The 16119-nt window shown below is 36.8% G+C and overlaps 1 protein-coding gene across 1 annotated transcript in view; it reads left to right on the plus strand.

Annotated features, from left to right (window-relative positions):
- Positions 1-16119, plus strand: part of FAM189A1 (family with sequence similarity 189, member A1) — an 83962-nt gene that overhangs the window by 26395 nt on the left and 41448 nt on the right. Inside the window, exons 2-3 of the mRNA XM_009885754.1 lie at positions 1400-1510; positions 10830-10961. Of these exons, the coding sequence (XP_009884056.1) occupies positions 1412-1510; positions 10830-10961 (231 nt within the window). The 5' untranslated portion in view covers positions 1400-1411. The remainder of the gene's footprint in view (positions 1-1399; positions 1511-10829; positions 10962-16119) is intronic.

Raw genomic sequence — 16119 nt, forward strand, 5'->3', positions numbered from 1 at the left:
TCCCGACAGTTTCGTACTGCTCCTGGAAATACGTCACGCTGAGCTCTCAGAGCAAACATTCAGGAACTCACTTTCTGAGGAAACTTTTAATGTGGAAGTTAGGCATACTTAATTTCATGAATGATGTATATCTAACTTCATCTACAGTGTTTCATAGTGCAGTGTTGGCTCTCCATCATGATCCACAATGACCGCTCCTTCAAAGGGTTGCAGATAGGTTTATCTTTACTGCTGTACTTGTGCCAATATTAGAAAAGACTGATTTGTGATAAAAACATTAAGCACACTAAACGTATTTTTTTATGCCTGTTAATGCAGTAATTGATGTTTTTATGCCTCCACATAATATAGGAGTGTAAAAAACAGTTGAAATCTTGTTTTCTCTCAAAATATGCAATGGAGATATAATTTAACCCTAAGATGCATCAATTGGGTATTTCTCAAGAAAGGCTTAGGTTAGTGAAGAGACAAATTGTTCAAATTCTTGTTTTTCATTTGAAAAACACTAAAAAAGGTCCAACCATTTTGGTTTTAAGGTTGCCAAAAATATTTGTAGCATATGCATTGATGGAATTGAACACCTTGTGAGAACAATGACTGGAAAGATTGTAAACTACGGGCATACATATGGAAAAAAGATGCAACAGAGTTTCTTACTAATTTCACGTAACTCAATGGGAGTATGTGTCCCATGGCAACGTGAACGCAATATTTAAGGTGGCCACATATTGAGCACAGGGTTATTCTTGGCCTCTTACTGCTTGTGCCTTTCTGTTTCCGTAGACGTTGAGATTTCTGTCTGCCCACACTGGGCCAGGTTTTTTTTACGTTTAAAGCAATAAAATGATAGTTAAACTGATGCAATCAAGTTAACGATTGTTTTGACATATTTTGAGAAGAGGCAAAAGGAGTAATTAACGCAGTGGGTAGTTGATATGGAGGATGCTGCTTAAATTGTAAGTGTTATTTAAAAACCAAGTGGTTATACGTATCCAGAATTTTATTCACCTTTTTTTCCCTAACTTGTACAAACTCTTGATACATGATATTCACAAATACTTTTCCTCTTTAAGATAACCATATCCTCATCAAAAGGGATTTAAATTGTTTCAAGACTACTAAGAGTGTGTGATGAAAGTGGGAGATAAATGCATGATTTTGAAATGGCTGAGGAAAATAGGTGATAGTCAAGTCTAGTTTTGATTTAGCTTTCTCTTATAGTGTGAGACCGAGGATGTTGTCAAATTAAAGAATACTCTACTTTCTCTTTTAAAATGTACAAAATGTTGCCATCTATGTAATTGTATGACAGGCTGGAAGTTCTTGAACATCTAAATGATATTTTTTTCTTGTTTGCCTCTTGCAGTGAATAATAATAAGTTGTTTGGTTTTTTTCCAGATAACCTTTTTCATGCTGCTGTCTGCAGTGTGTGTAATGCTGAACTTGGCTGGTTCCATTCTCTCTTGTCAGAACGCTCAGCTGGTAAAGTCCCTGGAAGGATGTCAGTTGGTGAGTAATGAAAAACAAGTCTTTTATAAAGAGCAATGGGTTTTATTTTTCATTTGTTTGGGTTTTATACACATACTCCTTTAATTTTCAAAACAGTACATGTTTAGTAGAGCCATCTATAGGCCTTCTAACATGAAAAATCACATTGGGAAAAGCTTGAGAGTTAAAGTGCTAATGTGTTTACAGTGTTCTGTCACCTCAAAAAGTAAGTTGTAATATTAGAAAGACTTGCTTCTTGGTGTCATGGTGCAAATGACACTTAAACCGAAATGGTGGAACACAGGCCACATCAAAGCAATGCAGTGATTAGCATTTGATGTCAGCACTATCAGGATTTCGTCCAGTTGTTCCTTATACAGCTAGTGTATTTCACAGATGTACTGATTTGGTGTGTGTATGTTAATACTTTATTTGCCATCCTAAATTAGTTATGTATGTTACTTATGTTAAATAAAATACACAATATATGGAAAAATAAAAATTGTCATGATGTGGCATGCTCCAAACTATTAAAAGGTACAGTATACCTAAATTCTTTGTGTTTTTATCTCAGGAAAAAAGTACACGTACGTTGAACTCTTAACATATTTTCTGGCTTAAACTTAAGAAGATGTCTACAGAACTAAACTCATGTCTGAAATCTCTGATTTAAAGTGAAGAATAAAACAATGAACACACACCTCTAATTCAGGAAACAAATGACATTGAACTGCAAGATTGACAAATGGGCTGGAGAATATTTATGGATACGCATCAGTGCTCTTTTTAGTATAATCTGGCTGTCAGTAGACCAATCAAACTGTTTAAACTGTATGAATTTATGAATCAAAGGATTCATTAAGTAGTAGGAATATGTGCACACACGCACCCCAAGGCGTATCATTTGAATGATAAAGAGAAAAGGCATTTTCCTCTCTAATGCCAACAGATGACTCCACAAAATGCTTGTGCACCTCTTCTATCCAGCCATTGTTTTCCTCCTTTGTTCCTAGGGATTTTGTCCCTTAAAACCCTTCAGGCTTCCATTCCCATATGATATATTTAATAAAACTGAGTTAAAATAATATAAAAAGTTTCGATGAATCTTTTGAAAGGCACATGAAAAGTATAGAACAGGAAACCGTTTGGGTGTGACCTGTCATATGCCTTCACCTTGTTTAGTCAGCTTTGAAGCCTGCGTTCTGTTTTCCTGTCACCTGTTCCATTTGGGAGGGGTGCGGCTGCAGCTCCATCAGCTGGGGATTCTGCTCAGCTTTCTAGTGTTTGCCAACTCCAGGTTTGATTGGGGTAAAGGCTTTATAGAGCCGGATGGATGGAGCCAGGTAGATGACTCAGTGGAAAACTACAGTGGCCCGAAGAGAGGAAGGGAGGGTTTTACCTATCAAATATTTGGTCTGGGAAACTCTTGATAAAATTCCTGGCTCTCATTTTGATGGGGAGTTGGGGTTGTGCTGCAGAGTTGGAAAAATCAACTGGTGGAACCTGGAGCTGTTGTAAGATGTACGTTGGAGTTTTATGGGAAAATAGGGGGTTTGTTGTGGGTTTGTTTTTTTTTTTTCATGAAAAAAAGAAGTATCGTAGGTATTTTTTGTAGAAGATCTTTGAAGTGAGTCTTACTAATTTGTTTTAAGATCCTTACTTTGATATTGGGACTATTTAGAAGTTACTTTAAAGGACTGCATGTATACCAGAACTTCCCATGAAGACTTACAAAAATGGCTTCGTATCTGCATGGAAGAAAGAATAAACTGTCTCTCAAAATGAATGCTTTCTTAACTAGCTAATGCAACTATATAACTGTATTATGTGACCTATCTGCTATAATTTTCAAACACGGTGTTTTGACCTGTAGTGTCACTGTAATGAATAGCTTAGGCTTGTGTCCAGACATCATGCTCTGCTAGTCTGCTGGTTATACTTCATGTTCCATATTCTCAAGCACTGCCATCTAGCCACATCTCTCAGGTAGGATAGTATCAAAACCCTAAAGAAAAAAAGGAAGGAACGTCGGAATTTTGGAAACATGAATTTACCTCTTCGTTGCTAAACAGGTCATTGTTTGATTTGTTGGCAAAATCACCTACAATTTCTGTACTGTTTGATACATAAATTATTTCAGAACCAACGTGTTCTTAACTAGTTACTGGTTTGACATTTAACTGACTATGGTAATAAATGAAAAAAATGTGTCTGTATGTATATCTGTCTGAGGGGAGCCATTTGTACTTGTGTGTGCTGTCTTTTTCCTCTCACTCAGTAGTAACCAGTGTCATTACTGACAGTTTTCACAGGTGTCCAGTAAGCTGTGGGAATAGAATTTAAATAGCAAATCCTGTCCCAGATGGAGAGGCATGCACGTAGCAAGAACAGTGCCATTGATGCTGTCATGGCTTTGCGCATGCATGGGTTTTGCTGCGTGTGTATGTCTGCTTTTCTAGATCCTTTGAGGCAGCCGTGACCAAACAGAGCTACTCAGCAAAGCCCACTGAAAAATCCCTACGCCTCCAATTCAGTTGCTTACTCAGACTACTGATAACTCTGATTCTGTATGTGCTTGTTAGAGCCTTTTAAACGTGCTGACAGGATTTATCGTTTAATAATACCGCCTAGCCATACGTGATCTCTGTTCTAGGATGTATTGTGATAATGTATCTGTGTTAGGATTCCTTATCGGCCTTTGCACCAAGCAGAAGGACTTAGATGAAAGAAAGGGAGCATTTTAATTTCTCCTAATACAAGCTATATTAGAGGTGTAGGACAAAAGGAAGAAAATGAAGTTAATGAGAATCAACAAAGTGGCATTGTGGGGACAGAAAGTTGAAATAAGCAAAGTTCTGCTTGATTAGCACATTCACAGACAAAGAAAGCATTGGCTCCAGCCAGTGCTTAGATGTTCACTACCAAGAAAAAGACAAGTCCACAGAAAGTCTTTTACATGTTTTCTTCAGTGACCTCTTCTGTGGTTATGAACCACGTCTCCTCTTCAGTTTTGATCAGAATCGCCACCTTTAATAGGAAAACTACTGCTGCAGAAGTAAGCAGCAGTGACTGAGCTGTGCAGTTGAATTCTCTGATTATTGATGAAAATTAAAAGGAATAAATTTGTTTTGGATTTTTTTTTTCTTTCTCCAGCTATTTGAAAAAATTGTGTTTCAGTTGTTTGGGGTGTATTGGAAATTTAACGTTTCAAAATATCCTTGATTCGGTGATTTTCATGGGACCACATTTGATCTGAACTTTAAAGTAGCCTTAGGTTCTTTACCTGTATATTTCCCCCTCCTCTTCCCTCCTTTATCTTGCCTTCTCTAGTCTTGTTCTAATCGCCATCAAGGGAAGGGCATGGTATCAAAGAAGTGCCTTCAGCATGCAGGCAGAGGGTTTGCAGGTAGAAGCAGGTTTTGTCCTTGGGTTAGCGTTTTGGGGGTAAGAGGTTTGGTGGGTGGCCATGTGGGACCTTGTGGGAGGTGCTTTCTCCATCTGTTCTCTTGCGGCAGAATTCAAAGGAAACCTTTGCTTGTTTCTCCAGGTTAAGAAGGTTGTCACTTAAGCAAGAGTCTTGCAAATAGTGTTTTGCATTTTTTCTAAAGCCAGTGTATTTGGCTAGTAAATTAAAAGGCAACAGTTACATTTCACTTGTATTCCCCCCAGCTTTTCATTCCTGATGCAGATGGAATGTGCAAATTTTCCTCTCAACGAGTGCAATGCTGAGCTGGCAAAAGAAGATAAACCAAATGTTCAAACTGCTAGTTTCAATTTTCAGAGCGTGGTGAAATACTAAGTAGCTTTGCCACAGTGTGTTGTACTAGATGAGGGCAGTTTAATTTCACTGTGACTGTTCATTGTAACATAACTGTTCAAAAAAAAGAATTTCTTCTGCCCAGACCTTGCTTTTTAGAGTTTCCTTGCTCAAAATCACATTTCAGTCAGGTTGGGGATTTGCACGTGAATACATTGTATTACCATGTTGAAGTGCTTATATGTGTGGAGTTCGAGTTCTGTTCTTGTAGACCACCCACTGGGAGAGATGCATTGTAGTGAACAGTACTGCTTTATTTGACTCAGAATTTTGGTAGTGTGTTATGTTGAACATATTCAATTATTTTATTACTGGTTTTCACTCAAAAAGGAAAAATACCAGTTTCCTAACAGCTTGTTCTAAGCTTATATTTCATGTTAGTTCCTTAGATAGCTCACTTCAGTTGTAGATCTGTGCGGTCCTGCACTATGTGACCGGGTGTACATTATCAGAGAGCTCTAAATCTTTTGGTCGCCTTGCAGGATACAGATTTACTTTACAGTGATGCAGCTCTAAAAGTCAAAATGCAGCTTTTGTAGAAATGCGGTTTGAGATGTAGTTAATATCTAATGTAACTATACCAGTCAAAAGTGTACTAGTAAATTTGCAAACACAGTACAGTTCAAAAGTCAAATTGAAAGTAAACTTTTTTACTTGCAGTATTTCTGTCTAACTTACTCATGCTTTAAAAGTCATAACAGTATCTACTATGTTGTGGAGTTTAAATTCAGAAGCATTTCATATGTAGAGTAGTTGTTTGAAGAAGAAGAATGAGATGAGGGTCTTATTTTCCTTTAAACACTGGGGATTTATTGTAGATTGCATAATAAATATATTTGTGTGAGTATGTAAAATGTGCTCACCATATGTTAGCATTTTGAATGTGTAATTTGTCAATTTGGTGGTTTTGCTCCTTATCCTGCAGCTTAGCAACATACAACACTGAGGAACAAAAAAAAATGCCAGTAGCTTTAATGGCTTGTTATGAAAATTTAATTGGATTTTTTTCCCCATGATTAGCTGTAGATCCTGCAGCCAAAACCTCAAGATACTGTTTTAAGTCGGTAAGAGTAGGATGTGTACAGAGCAGTTACACACTCAAGCTGTTCATTAATATGTGTATGAGAAACAACATTTTTGTCATAGACATTTCTTTTTCAAGAAATTAATCTCTGAAAATGGTGCTTAACATATGTGGGTAGAGAAATTACTGTATTTTAATTTAAATTCTATTACAAGATAGAATTTTGTTAGTGATGTTTTATTTCTTAGTCTTTCTTTGTCTTTACTGGATGTACCTATCTTATCGTAAGTCACCCAGTAATTTTAAAATAAATGTTCTAGTTTTAATCAAATTTACAGTTGCTTATTATTCAGAGAAGTAGCAATAGTGTCTGTCTCTGTATAGAAAGATTGCTTATAATTTATTTTTCAGTTGTATGACTGAAATTGGCCTGTGGTTATAGTAACATATAAAGGAAGACCCCTTTTTCCCTGTATTATGTTTTGCTGGAATAGTCAAAGCAAAGCAAGTGCAGCTTCGCGTAGAGGTGAATGGCATAGCCCAGTTCCAGAGCTGAGGCTTCTTTGTATTCCACTTTGTGCTGTAGCTACATTCAATTATGTGCACATTCAAAATCAATTTTTAAAATTCCAGGAAAATATATGTACTTGTTTTGTTCTTATTCACTTGTCATTTTTTTCTCTTGATATTTCCCTACCACTCAACTTAATTCTTTACTTGGATTCTCCTGCTCTTTCTCTTTGCATAAGCTGCTATAATGGACTAAAGTTCCCTCCCATACATGTGAGGCCTTCTTGCACTTCGCTGCCTTGTTTTCAACTTTTGAACTTTCATATTTTGTTTTGAAGTTTTGTCCTGCTGTTTTTACATTCCCTATAAAAACCCCTGACGGTTGATTTAAAAGAAAAATTAAAATCTATTACTACTTTCACTAGATGTTTTACGTTTTTAATGGGGAAAAGGTAGAATAGGATGCAAAGTAACACTGTCGCTTCATCCCTAACTTATCCTTTTTGGTGAGAATGTGTGTGTACTCGGCAGTAATTTCTTCTTTGGTAAGACACCTTTAAAACCTAGGCAGAATTTGATTAATTGATACAGATGAAAAAAGTCTGGTCTGTGCACATTTTTGTTACTTATATTGTAACATAGGGGGCTTTGTGTGTGTGCATGTATGTATTTTTAATAAGTCTGAAGCTCTCTCTGTTCTTTGCTGTTGGAGGTTCCTTTACTTATTTGACAATTTGCTACATGAAAGTCGTATTTTAGTGATTTTTTTAATCACTTTTATCACTTTTGAAGTAACAGTACTGCTTTTGGGGAAGACAAAATAAACTTAAAAGACAATTTATGCATATAGGCAGCTTAGGCTGATGTTTGAAATCTTAAATATAGGTTAGATGAGGGTGTACTGTGCAACTGTCATAAATATGAAAGTATACAAACTATACTGTGATTGCTGACTGCACTTACTAGCATGAGTGAGAATCACAAAGTGTAATGCAAATATATACAGGATGGCGTAGAGAGTATGTCCAGGGGGTGAAGTGAATGATGCTTTATTCTTGAGCTCTGCCAACCAGAAAGAGATTTAAACACAGCAGAGTATGGAGATGGAGCACAGTTTTGATGTAGTTGTGCCTGAGACTGGAAACAGCAGCCCTGCAGCTGGACGGGATAATCCCAGCTCCTCCCTGCACCACTGTCACTCTATTGTTTGTGCTGCTGCCTGCATTTATGAAGCCACACGCTGAATGGCATTTGAGGTCTGATCTGGACTAAAAACAAACCACTCCCACACGAGAAAAGAAAAGTTAGTTTGGGCAATGTTTAGGTCACAGGATAGCTGTGTGAATTCTTGACCCTGTGTGCACAAGTGTGGGCAACAGTAGGGCAGTGAGGAGCACTCTGGAGAATGAGGGCTCAAAACTGCTTTCAGCTGCCGCACTGGTGCGAGCAGAGATGTGATGACATGCGTGGCTGTTTGCACCGCTCCCCATTACAGACACACAAGTGAGCAAAGATCTCACTTCACAAACATTTGAAGGAAAAGGTGGACAAGAGGGAAAACTGTTAAAAGCTCTCAACAAATGTACGTTTTGTTTTGCAGTCTGGTTGCAAGTCTTAGGTGATTTTGGATATGCTATGATTTTGAAGATGTCTTTATGTTTTGCAGGAACTTTAATGTAAGCAATTCTCTTTTAACTATTTTAAAGAATTGAATTAAAGGGAGAGTTCCTGGGCAGTGTGAAGTTATGGAACATCTTTCAGAATGAATTGAGAATCTCTTATAGATGGGGAATCTTGACCAAGAAAGTATTTATCTTTTCAGCCTTATTTCTGTGTCACCTGTTCATTACATGAGTTAAAAGTAGACTTGGGGTCTGTATTTTGTATTAGAAATGTCAAATACATCCCATCGTGAGTCAGTGACAATCTTTCACTGAACAGAGCAGCATGAATCAGAGAACAGATGATCTTGACATAGATAGCTTTGTCTGAAGTCCATTTTTCTCATTATAAAAACTTTCTAGGAGCTCAAGACTATATTGATTTGCTGTGTGCTGGTATAGCAAGTGTGCAGTAACATTCTAGCCACTGAATTGGACACAGCTCTAAATTCAAAGTGTAAGTTTTGAACTTCCTCTGTAGCGTTTATCTAACAGTTGACACCATTTGTGACATTCCCAGAGAGGTTTGGGAGCAAGACCTCCCCAGTGGCATGCAGTGCTTTGTATTTTCCATTGATTTGGAGATCTGAGGTTATCATAAGCTGTGTCTTTGGGTTTTGCTCAGATCTTTCACCTCTTAAAAGAGAGTATTAAATGACAAGAATTGAAAAAAAACCCCACTGTCTGAAATTGTTAAAACAGCTTTGTGAGTGAAATTGTATGCTAATTAGAAGTAAACAAGATGACTATTATAAAGGTGCTCAAACTATTTTTCTTTTTTGCTTTATTTCTTTTACAGTGTCTATGGCTTAGCGTACAACCAGCCTTTGTGAGTTGCTATAGACCGTTCTTTCCAGTGCTGCCTTTGAGTATATGGGAAATGGTATAATTTACATACACAGATTTTTTTAAAGCCTTTTTGCAAATTATACGGGCTAGAGGGCAATCTGGAGTCTCGGGAATTGAAGCCCACTGAGATATCATCCTGCCCTGAGCTTGCCTTCATCACTGTATATGGCAAGCTTTCATTCATCTCTATCTCATCTTATAAAGTTTATTATGTTTTTTTAATGGACTCTCTGCTTTTGCAACTGCTCTTCTGGTCACCAGCACGTAAGCAGAGAGTACAAGATAAGCCTGATAGGGGTGACACTAAAAAATACATATATTTAAATATGTAGCTATGAAGATTATATGAACAATTTAAACATACTTCAAGGTCTTAAGCAGTAAGAAAATATTCTGTTGAAATGATTCTATGTGTAAGGCTTTGTGAGGTAATTCTATGAGGAATGTGGCTATCTCTGCTCAGGAAGTGTACAACATGCTAGAGATAATTTGAATTAAAAAAAGTAAATACATATTTGCATTAGGATTTTTTTTTTCTGGAAATCATATAAATATCCCATTGAGAAAATTTAAAGCAATGACAGTTCATATTAACAGGCTAGGTAAAAACATCTAGGGAGTTAAATTTTGGCTAAAAAAAAAAAATCTTTGTTGGATGGAAGCAGAAGAATAAACATTGCTGTGGTTTTTAGTTTGGAGATTTTTTTTTTGTTTGGGTTTTTTATGTTTTTTAATGAGGAAGTCAAAATCAGTATAATGAACATTTTCATTGAGCTGAATGGGATTATTTTAGAATCACTTACAGATATCTTTACGTTTTGAGAATGATCAAGGTTCAGTCTTCTCAGCAAGGCATGCTTTACTGCAAGTCTTTGAAGAATAGAATGCATAATGTTTTTTAAAATGTAAAAACGTTGAATGCTTACTGTAGTCAAGACAAACTGAACATAGAAAAATAGAAAGCAAACCTTTTCCAAAGTAAAAATATGAGATGACATCTACCTCTTACTTCCTCTGCTTTTTCTTCATGCTATGTTCTCGTCTCAAGTATACGTCATAGTTTCTTTTGTAATTATTTTTCCATGTACATGTAAGGGTAAGTTACACTTGTGATCATGACTGCTTCATGTGTGTTCTGGTTTTTTTTCTATTATTGTTTTTGTCTTTCCCCATTTAATATGATTTGATGCGGTTTTGGTTGAGTTACTCTAGTTTCCTCTACCCCTGTAATGCAAAATTTTTTCCAAGAGAGTCATAAAAAGTAACACTCTTCTTTGGTGTTGTATCCTCTTTCTGTATTTTACCAGGTTTTATAGCTTATATTAGCCAATGGAAGGAATCTGCTTCAGGGGATTCTGCATAGAGATTTTCATTTTGCATTTAGTAGTCATTACTGTCACAATAAGTGTAAATATAATTTCTGGGAAATGTATTTATGTTGATTTATACTTTCTCTGACCTTTTTTTTTTCCTCCACAGATTAAATTTGACAGTGATGGCGTCTGTGTTTGCTGTGAGATGCAGCATCAAACATCAGGCTGCAGTAACTTGGGAGAAACGCTGAAACTGAACCCTCTGCAGGAGTGTAATGTTGTGAGGCTGACCCTAAAGGTGCGTTATGAGAAGAATTAACAGTTTATTTCAATTTTAAGTAGTGAGTACTTAGCAAGACAGAAGTGTGTGATTAAAGGGGGAGTAGCTGCTGTTCTCCGCATTTGTACACTCTACGTGCAAAAAAAAATTATTTTCATGCAACAGAATTTTGTGCTTCTATGCATGAAAATAGTTTTATGTTACTCACTCAATATCTGTATTTGTGTAGGTAACGCTTTTGTTAGAGGTTATTTAAGAAACAGAAGTTACAATTGGTTATGACTGATGCTGGAAGGTATAAGAACAGGTATCTTTCATGTTGTTCTTCAAGAAAGCTAGAATCAAAGGTGGTGGTTGGTGGTGTTTAGTAATGTTATGGTAAACTGCTAAGAAACACAAAGTATTAGCAAAATGGTCAAGTATTTCATGATGTACTACTAACACAAAAGCAGTATTTCAGATGGAAGTTACTCTGGGAGGGAATAGTAATTGTTCTTTCGGGATAATGCTGGAAATATGCTTACAGATTGCTCTGCAACATTACAAGAAGTTTAAACTGTTGCAACTACCCAGATAAAAAAATTGAGAACAATTATTAAGAATATTGTATGATTGAGTTATATCCCAGTGTAATTGTCCACATCACTGCTTCACTTCACTGTGACCAAACTAACAAGACATGGTGTTAGGTTAGTTTGGAAAACAGTAAGGAATCCATGAGAGAATTGGTCAGAGAAAAGAACCATACCCTGAGAGTATTGATTCATTTTAGGCTTAATGTAATGATCGACAGAACTAACACTCTATCTGTGGCTTTCAATTTCAAAGTATATTTTTTAATAAAGTTAATAGAGTATATTGGAGTACAGTAGTGAAATTCAATGTGATAAGGATCTTAGGGATATAGACTATAGTGTGAGGCCTGAAAATGCCAAGTTATATTGATATTTGAAGCTATATTTTGAAGTTCAAGAAAGGCAGAAATCCCGCAAAAAGTATGTAATAAGTATCTAAATGTTCTTAGGCTATTTTAAGAAAAAATGAAAACCGACTACTAAGTACTAAGGATCTGGTAGAAATTAAAACAATTTGATATGGCCCCAAAATTAAGTAAGAGCTCTGCCTCAGGTTTTAATGAGGATGATGAAGGAGGCTATGGGAGCTAAAACCTACTGGGTAGCAGGAATTTAGTAACTGGAAAAGAAGCCTAACTTGACATTGCTAAATTCAGTACTGTATTCAGTGGTGCAGTTTCAGTGCAGTGTGTTAGAAGGCGGCAATGCAGGAAAACTTCTCAGAAAGGCATTCTTCAAAGTATGACAGATGCAAAAACGTGAACCTGTCGTACAGAAAAAGCTGACTTGCTGATCCTATAAAAATAAAGATTGAGGAAGCATATGGTTGCTTGCTGTAAATATGTCAGTAGAGTAAACTTTAATGAGAGAGAAAAGAACTGTTTATCTTTGAGGACATTCTCAGCATATGAAGTGAGTAGAAGTGACATATGCTGGAAATCAGGATAAGGTTTTTAACCAATACAGCAATAAGCATAGAAGCACAAAATGCAATTTCTTTAAAAACATAACTCAGTCATTTTTAAAGGGAATTGATGACATATCTGCTTGCAGTATCAACACTGGATTTCCTATAATTATAGCCTGAGTGCAGCTGTACGTTCAGAATTTTTCATTTAAGAGAAGGTAGTTAGGAAAATAACTTTTTCAGAAAGTTTCTTAAATCTTTTTCAGTTTTAATTCTACATTTGCTTTCTGTTTGGCTCTGAGCGCTCTGTATTCCTAGCTGTAAATTTAAGAACAGCATCCCACTAAGCCCATAAGAAAAAAAGATTACAGCTCATTAGGTAAGCAACTGACGGTGATAAGGCTCAGCTTCTTTAATTGCAATTAACAACTACAATGTGGTTTTAAGACAACAGATGTTTTAGTACCGAAAGCTCAATTGTACTCATTGTTTGGGGAACCAGAGGGAGAGAGAGTGTAGAGTACCAGAGTTATGATTATACAACTTTATGTATAAAATTATATAGGTTTCATGTTCCTTCTCTTTATTGAGGGTGGGGTAAAATTTCATGTTTCTACTATGTAATCTATGGGGTTTTGGTGGTAGCAGCTATGGGAGCTGCATTGTGAACACAGCAATTGGGCATGTATCGCCTGTCTGATCTTGTTCCCAGTCAGTCAAACAGGATAAGGAAAAGTGACAGTGGCTACCAGTCTCGTGTATGCTAAATTGTGCCAGGGTCATGCTTTTCATGATATTGAGTAAGGTTTTTATAGTTACTTTTAAAAATTTCTATTTTTTAATTTGTTTTTCTCATCTCTGCTCTGAATCATCTCTTTATGCTCCTTTGTAAATCATTGTCTGACAGTTTCTTTCTTTCAAACCCTGAATGAACTACCCCAAAATTACAACAAGGACATGAGGAACGCCACTGCGGTATCTATGATCACACATATGTATGTATATAGATATGAGTACTGATTGCAAAAGCTGACTGAATATGTGATCTCTGAGATGTGCTAATTCCTGTGATTATTTGAATAGTGAAATTTCAGCATGAAATTATATCTTACAGTAAAATGGACAGATACTCTGCCTTTTCACTATTGTAAGGATTGGGGACTCAACCCATTTCAAGGACAGTGAATTGGTGTGTTTAGAGTTTTATTTATAAGATATTATTTTTGTGTCTGCACATCTCCAGTAAAAATAGCACAGTTGCATGATGTGACAAACTACCATTAAGATCTGCAGGTGCCCAAGTCTGATCTATCTGCCCTATTTTACAATGCAGAGATTTTCTGCTTACTTTTTTTTCCACCAGAAGATGCATTTCCTGCATAGTTTCCTGCACTAATAGCTCCTAAACTGGCCCTGAAAATAAGGTTCCTTGCTTTCCTCTGGAGGGATACTCAGGGTCAATATTCTGGGCAGCTAAAGGATGTCGGCATCTCAGTATCTTGATTTTAACAATAACACACTTCTAGAAAAGCTCTATCCTATGTCAGGAAGATAACTGGCGTAATTCAAGCCAAATTAAGGTAAAAGCTAATACTACCTATATACAAAATTAGTAAAAAGAGTTAGAACGGTTTATTGAGAAACAGATGTACAGAAATGAGATGATGACCACACAGATGCGATGGACTTAGGGTGCAGTTTCACTAGCATCAACTGAATCTGCTTTTCCATCGAGCCACCACCAGAAGGGGCAGTTCTGTATGTGGCTGTTTCCTGCCTTTGAGTTTGTTGGTTTGGATTTAGCAGTCAGAATGAATCTGTTCTGTGAACTGATCTGGTCCAAAACCCCACAGCATCTGCACTGGGCTTATAGGGAAAACAATCTGGCACTGAGATCTACACTTTCTTGTGTCACACTATGGGATTCCTGCAATCACAAGCCTTCACCTGCTCAGTATGAGTCCAGCATGCTGCTATAGCCAGCATGCCGGAGGAACCTCCCGCCTCTTCCTTCTGAATTATCTCTTTTAACAGCCGAGTTCACTCTTAGATTGAATTCAGCTGGTGTGAAACTAGGCTTGGTGTTGGCCACTTCATCTGCTGAACTTCGTATCCCATACAAACAATATCAGTAAATCATGTAAATCAAGATGAATCCTTCAAAGAAACATGTTTGCAAGACTAATGTGTACCTCACTATTCACTCTTGCCAATTGACTGTTAGGTCCAGTTTCATGAATGTGAATGATAACGAATTCAGGTGAACTCTGGTTTAAGGAGATTTTGTGTTTATAATCAAAGATATATGCTGGTTTTACAAATATAGGCGGGGATACTGTTGTACAAGGAAATTTGACTCGGAACATTCCTTTTAATATTTAATGATTTTTGAGAGGATAATTTTTATGGCATGAAATATTAGAAATCACTTATCCTCTGCTACTTAAATTTTTATACAGACTTACTTTTGTCTTATGAACTTCATTGAAGAGGAAAAGATAACATTATTCTTACAGTAAAGGGATAAATTTTTTACTTACAGTAAAATCCCTAAAAGAAGCTATGACAAAATGTTTTATTTTATTGATGTGTAGACTGCCTTCTCTTACAATTAATTGAGTCTTACAGAACTTGATCTTTTAAAATCTTAAAAGGTCCAACATATGAAATCTCTTGGGTAAAATATAAAAGGCTCATTATTTAAATATCTGAAAAACAGTCACTTGAGATAAATTGTTTGCCAGAACCAGTAGATTTTGTGTAAAAAACACTTTGTAACTTTACCTTGTCTTGTGCTTGGAAGCAGTTGAATATTTTTTCACTTTCTGAGAAGGACTTCAGTTGAGCTCATTTTGTTCCTACCTCCTGTCCAAACAAGAGAGGAGTGATTCTAATGCATAAAATACAAGTTTATGGGCAAAGATGCCAGGCTTTGTAGACTACTAAGGGAACCATGAAACAGAACAGGAGCACAAGCCTGTTATGAGTAGGCACAAATTAATTAAAGAACTGAAACTCCACCGGAAAAGTTCTTAGAGGCTCCGAAATTGATGAAGATGTAAAAGCAATGTATTACATAAAACAGCCAGTTAATTTAGCCAAAGTGTTATCAGCGATGCATTCCTTATCGTAACAGCCCGAAAGGTTTCCATCCCATAGCTGTGATGGTGTCACTTTGGCATAAGCATTAAAGGGCAATGTAAACCTTCCCCAGGTAAAACCAAAAGTGTTAACTAGTAATAGAATCCATCACATGATGCCTGAGATACGCAGGTAGAACTGTTATCCAGGTAATCTGAATCCCAAACCACACCAAAACAGCATGTTTAAACCATTGCATACAAGCTCAAAGAGCAATTAAACCAGGTTAAGCAGAGTTGCATCAATTAACTTCAAACAAAGCTCTCTAAAGACACGATATTACAATTTGCTTAAGAATGACATGGTGTGAGCTGTCTGTTTTAAATCTCTGAGCAAGCTGGAATTCAAACTATTCAGGCAATCTATCAGAGCCCTGATCAAGTCTCGGTTGGGCGCCAATAAATCTGTCGTGGTTTGGGCCAGACTGGCCACTGAGGCAGATTCTCTCCCCCACGTCTCTCTTCAAGGAGAGGAGGGATTCCCCCACTGCTCCCAAACCAAAAGGGCCAGCTGGGAAAAGTGATGCTGATCCTCACTGCCTCCTGGAACCCCT

Source organism: Charadrius vociferus, unplaced genomic scaffold (assembly GCF_000708025.1).
Source record: "Charadrius vociferus isolate BGI_N301 unplaced genomic scaffold, ASM70802v2 scaffold325, whole genome shotgun sequence".
Classification (NCBI taxonomy): domain Eukaryota; kingdom Metazoa; phylum Chordata; class Aves; order Charadriiformes; family Charadriidae; genus Charadrius; species Charadrius vociferus.